This window comes from Anolis sagrei, chromosome 4 (genome assembly GCF_037176765.1).
Source record: "Anolis sagrei isolate rAnoSag1 chromosome 4, rAnoSag1.mat, whole genome shotgun sequence".
In the NCBI taxonomy this organism is placed as follows: Eukaryota; Metazoa; Chordata; class Lepidosauria; order Squamata; family Dactyloidae; genus Anolis; species Anolis sagrei.
The window spans coordinates 237,188,342-237,192,757 of record NC_090024.1 but is presented as its reverse complement, the minus strand read 5'-3'; the positions used below and the strand labels follow the sequence as shown (position 1 = coordinate 237,192,757).

The 4,416-nt window shown below is 40.4% G+C and overlaps 1 protein-coding gene across 2 annotated transcripts; it reads right to left on the bottom strand.

The window, feature by feature from the left end:
- Positions 1-1,263: 1,263 nt before the first annotated feature.
- NPBWR2 (neuropeptides B and W receptor 2) lies at positions 1,264-4,122 on the bottom strand. Of its 2 annotated transcripts, XM_060771477.2 has the most exons (3): positions 3,445-4,122; positions 3,106-3,190; positions 1,264-2,725 (listed from the first exon to the last, which is right to left on the bottom strand). In XM_060771477.2, exon 3 carries the CDS (start codon positions 2,611-2,613, stop codon positions 1,615-1,617), a length of 999 nt encoding a protein of 332 aa, XP_060627460.1. In that variant the 5' UTR covers positions 2,614-2,725; positions 3,106-3,190; positions 3,445-4,122; the 3' UTR covers positions 1,264-1,614. The 2 variants fall into 2 exon arrangements, with proteins under 2 accessions (XP_060627460.1, XP_060627461.1); XM_060771478.2 differs by lacking the exon at positions 3,106-3,190.
- Positions 4,123-4,416: the final 294 nt, after the last annotated feature.

The window sequence follows — 4,416 nt, the reverse complement described above, 5'->3', positions numbered from 1 at the left end:
TGATAATCTGGATTATATGGCATTGAAAGATATAGTCTGGATTATATAGCATCGAAACAGACAACAGTGGATTTTTAGAGAGTCTGGGTTTTCTGGCCAGTGTATACAAGTCCTGAAAAACACTTCCATATATTCTGAATAATATTTTCTCACAGGAGTGAGTGGTCCCATCCCAAACAGTTGTGCTTTCTTTCTCTGCAAATTTTCTTTTCAAGCACACCTCCTCTTCAGAGGCAAATTTAGAGCCCTTCTACACAACCCTATATCCCAGAATATCAATCCCACGTTATCTGAGTGTGGACTCAGATAACCCAGTTCAAAGCAGATTCAGGCCCCTTCCACACAGTTGAATAAAATCCCACATTATGTGCTTTGAAGTAGGATATATGGCAGTGTGGACTCACTTCAAATCAGATATTGTGGGTAATTCTGCCCTGATATTCTAGGTTATATGGCTATGTGGAAGGGCCCTCAAACTGCATTCATTCTTCAGTGTAGATGCAACTAGTGTTATATATGGTGCTATTGAAGACAAGAGGAAAAAAGTAAGATATTCTGTTGTCACCTCTCCCCAGGTGTACTCTAGAACATAGTGATGTCTATTCTCTCTAGAAGTTAATGGAAAAGAATGAAGGAAGAAATAATTAAGATATATTAAATAACTTTTGAAAAAATATTGCAAAGTTTATCTCATGGAAAGTATCCAGGGCTCACTGTTGGTGTATAATATATTATTCAATTTTGATTTTGCATTGGCTTTTAATTCATTTCCAGGAATAGTTGTCTCTATGGATCATTATCTAAAAAAACATAAACAGGTGGATTAAAATGATGTTTTCATTTCCAAAGGTTTTTGGCTTGTATTGTGTTCTGTATGATTCTTTTAAAATTTTCTGCCCTTTAAAGCATTGTTTTGCTATATATATTTATGTAAGATGTGGTTCCAGAGCACATCCTCAGAGGATGCTTGCCATAGATGCAGGCGAAACGTCAGGAGAGAATGCCTCTAGAACATGGCTATATAGCCTGAAAAAACCTACAACAACCCAGTGATTCCGGCCATGAAAGCCTTCGGCAATACATTCCTTCTATACTGCCAAATAAAATCCAGATTATCAGCTTTGAACTGGATTATATGGCAGTGTTGAAGGAGCCTTTGTGGGATGGAAGGCAGAGTTTGTATTTCTGATTTTCCCACAATATGTTGTACAAATAAATACAATAATGATCCAGACCCAGCCACATAGAGATCTCCTGCTTCGGTTTTCATGCTATTTATTCCATCCGTTATTTTATTATTCTCCACCAGGGGAAGATGTAGACTAGGACACATGAAAGGACATTTCTACAGGTTCAACTTCTTTCTTGCTTTCCTTTCCAGTGACATACATTAAGCAACATACATTAGGCATTCAAATGAAGCAAAGCATCTGAAAGGTATTAAAATTCTTAAAAAGACACACTAATCACTTCCCAACAGAATTAAATCTTAACTAATTTAAAGCTTTTTGAACATATGCAAACTCACACACACACACACACGCAAGTTGTCAGCAAAAGCCAGATTTATATTCAAAGGGCACTAAATGAGATCTGGCAGAAGCGGTTCAAGTTTTAGTCAGCTCTACATTCCAACATCTTCCGAAAACTTTTCTGAAAGCTGTCATCTAGGAAGGCATACAAGAATGGGTTCAAGCAAGAGTTGGCATAGCTCAGGCTGGTGATGAAGTAGGAAATGCCAATGACTAGTGGAGTCTGTGGCACATCAGTGGTCAAAGCTACAATAGTGGCCAGATGAAATGGCGTCCAGCAGAAAAGGCACACGGCTAAAACAATAAAGACCATGATGGTGACTTTCTTTTTGGCTTTGTCGAGGGCTTTCGCATTTGAGTTCAAGCGAGTGTTCCTCAGTTTGTATAACATGATGATGTAAAGGATGCAGAAAGTAGAGACGGGGATGGCAAAGCCCAAGATGAGAGTGTAGATTCTGCTGGCTTTGAACCAAAACCTTTCAGGCTTGGGGAAATTGAGCCCACAGCTTGTGATGTTTAAGCCATCTTTGTAGACGTTGGCAAAGACGAAGAAAGGGGAGACAATGAGGGTGACGAGGCCCCAAATGCCAAAGCTGATGATGCGGGCTGCTCGGTAAGTGCGATGGGGCATCCGCTTTGACCTGATGGTTGCCAGGACCACCAGGTATCTGTCCACACTCATCACCGTGAGGAAGTAGATGCTGGAGAATATATTGTAGTGGTCAATGGACAGGATGACTTTGCACAGGATCTCTCCAAAGGGCCAGTAATGCAGCAGATGTTCGGCAATGTTGATGGGTAGGACCAGCGTGAACAAGTCATCTGCTATGGCTAAGTTAAGGATGAACATGTTGGTGACTGTCTTCATCTTGGGAGCTTTGAGGATCACATAGATAACCGCTGTGTTGCCTGTCAGACCCATGGCACAAATCACGGAGTAAATCACAGGGATGATCACATAGAAGTCTGGGGACTGTTCATAGGAGGTGAAGTTAATGTTTGTAGCATTGCTTACACAGCAGGAGTTGCTGGTTCCATGAAAGGAGACATTCAGTTCTCCATCCTCAGATGAGTTAGCCATATCTTCTCACTCTATGGATTTCTCTTCAGATTATAAAGTAGATGAACAGGGATGAAAAGAGCCCGGCCATGGTAGAATGCTATTCTGGAGCAACTGGTGGTCTTTGGATGGTCTAATAGAAAAACACAACAGGGAAACCTCTATAAAAATGTTTGGGTGATTTAGGATTTCGAAGTGCCAAATCCAAACAGAACTATTTACCAAATGAATTGAACAAGAGAAGATTGTAAACATTGAAATGCAATTGACTTTCATAGTCAGCATACCTTTCAGCTATAGCTGTTCTGTATAAATATCTATCTCAGGATTAACTGATCAAAACTGATAACCTTTTGTCTGATATGAATGCTATATAAATCCTGTGACTGTATACTATTTTTCCTATATATTCATTCTTTAACATCTGTCTTGCATCACAAACAGAAACAAGAATAGCTATTCCTTTAAACTACTTTCAGTTGGGTCAGGGAATCTAATTCCTCATGAAGCTACCTGGTGTCAGTGAAGAGACTGATATCCCATCCATTCCAGTCAAAAACTCATTCACACTTGGAAGATGCAGACACTTCCCAAAACCCTGCAGAAAAAGAACAGGATAGTAAAGGACAATAAGAACAGACTAAGCCCCTGCAAAATTTAAAATCCATACCTGGCTGGCTAAACTGACTTGTTCCCCAAGTCAGTTGATAAATTCACGAATCCAGCATATAAACACTGCCATTCTCCTTAATCCCTCTAAATAAAACATGCCTATATGTGACATTGGGAAGCAAACTCCCACATTAAAAGAATGTTAACATAAGAAAAAACACTTTTCTTTTAAGTTCTTACCTTTTGTGGAGTTTTTGGTTTGCTCTTTATTGTCTTGAGAAAATTCCTTGGCATGCAGCAAACAAAACATGGAGAAGCCTTCCTAAAAGATCCTCTAGCTGGCATCCAAGCTTTGCAGGTTACAGGGAAATGAAAAGCCCCATTAGAAATGCTGTGATTTTTCCTCCTCCTCCTCTGTTTGATGGACAACCACAGTGACAAGCTGTTCAGCCCAGTTAGGGGTCCTACTTTGTCACTTTTCAGACTCTCCACTTGCCTCGGTACTTCGGCACGCTCCTCATCAATCCAGCATTGTTTGCCTCCTTGACTCTGTCACCAGCTTCCTGGCTGGTTTGCTCTGTTCAGACTCTCCTCTTTTAAGCTGCTGTGGTTCACTCAGCTGAGAATGTAGATTCCGGCTACACACACACTCACACACGTGTGTGGGGGTGTCTGTGTCTGTCTGTGTATAACTATAACTTTAAATGAGTCTGTGTCATACTGGGAAATCATTAGTTACATCTGTGTTTGTCTGCTTAACTAACAACTACCCCGGTGTCTGTACAAAACTCCAGCTGGATAGAAAATCTGCTGCTTCCTTTTCTATTTTTTTTTTCAAAGGAGAAACATTAGTTGTTCATTTTTGCAACAAGGGATTCTCAGACCTATGAAAACGTACCTGCAAAATGGCAAGGTCTGGCTCCCATCTCTCTCCTTTAAAGGTCCATCTAGATTTAGAATATTGACAAGTTGGAACATGTCCAGAGAAAGGTGACCAAAATGATAAAATGAATGGTAGCCAAGCCCTACAAGGAGCAGCTTAGGGAACTCATTATATTTAGCCTGCGGAAGGGAAGGTCCAGAGGGGACATAGTCATATTTAAATATTGGAAAGATATATTGTCGAAGGGTTTCATGACTGGAATCACTAGGTTCTTGTGGTTTTTTCGGGCTATAGAGCCATGTTCTAGAGGCATTTCTCCTGACGTTTCG

Bases quoted from the DNA above. Each gene is read 5' to 3' on its own strand.
- NPBWR2 (XM_060771477.2), bottom strand. From the start codon at position 2,613: ATGGCTAACTCATCTGAGGATGGAGAACTGAATGTCTCCTTTCATGGA.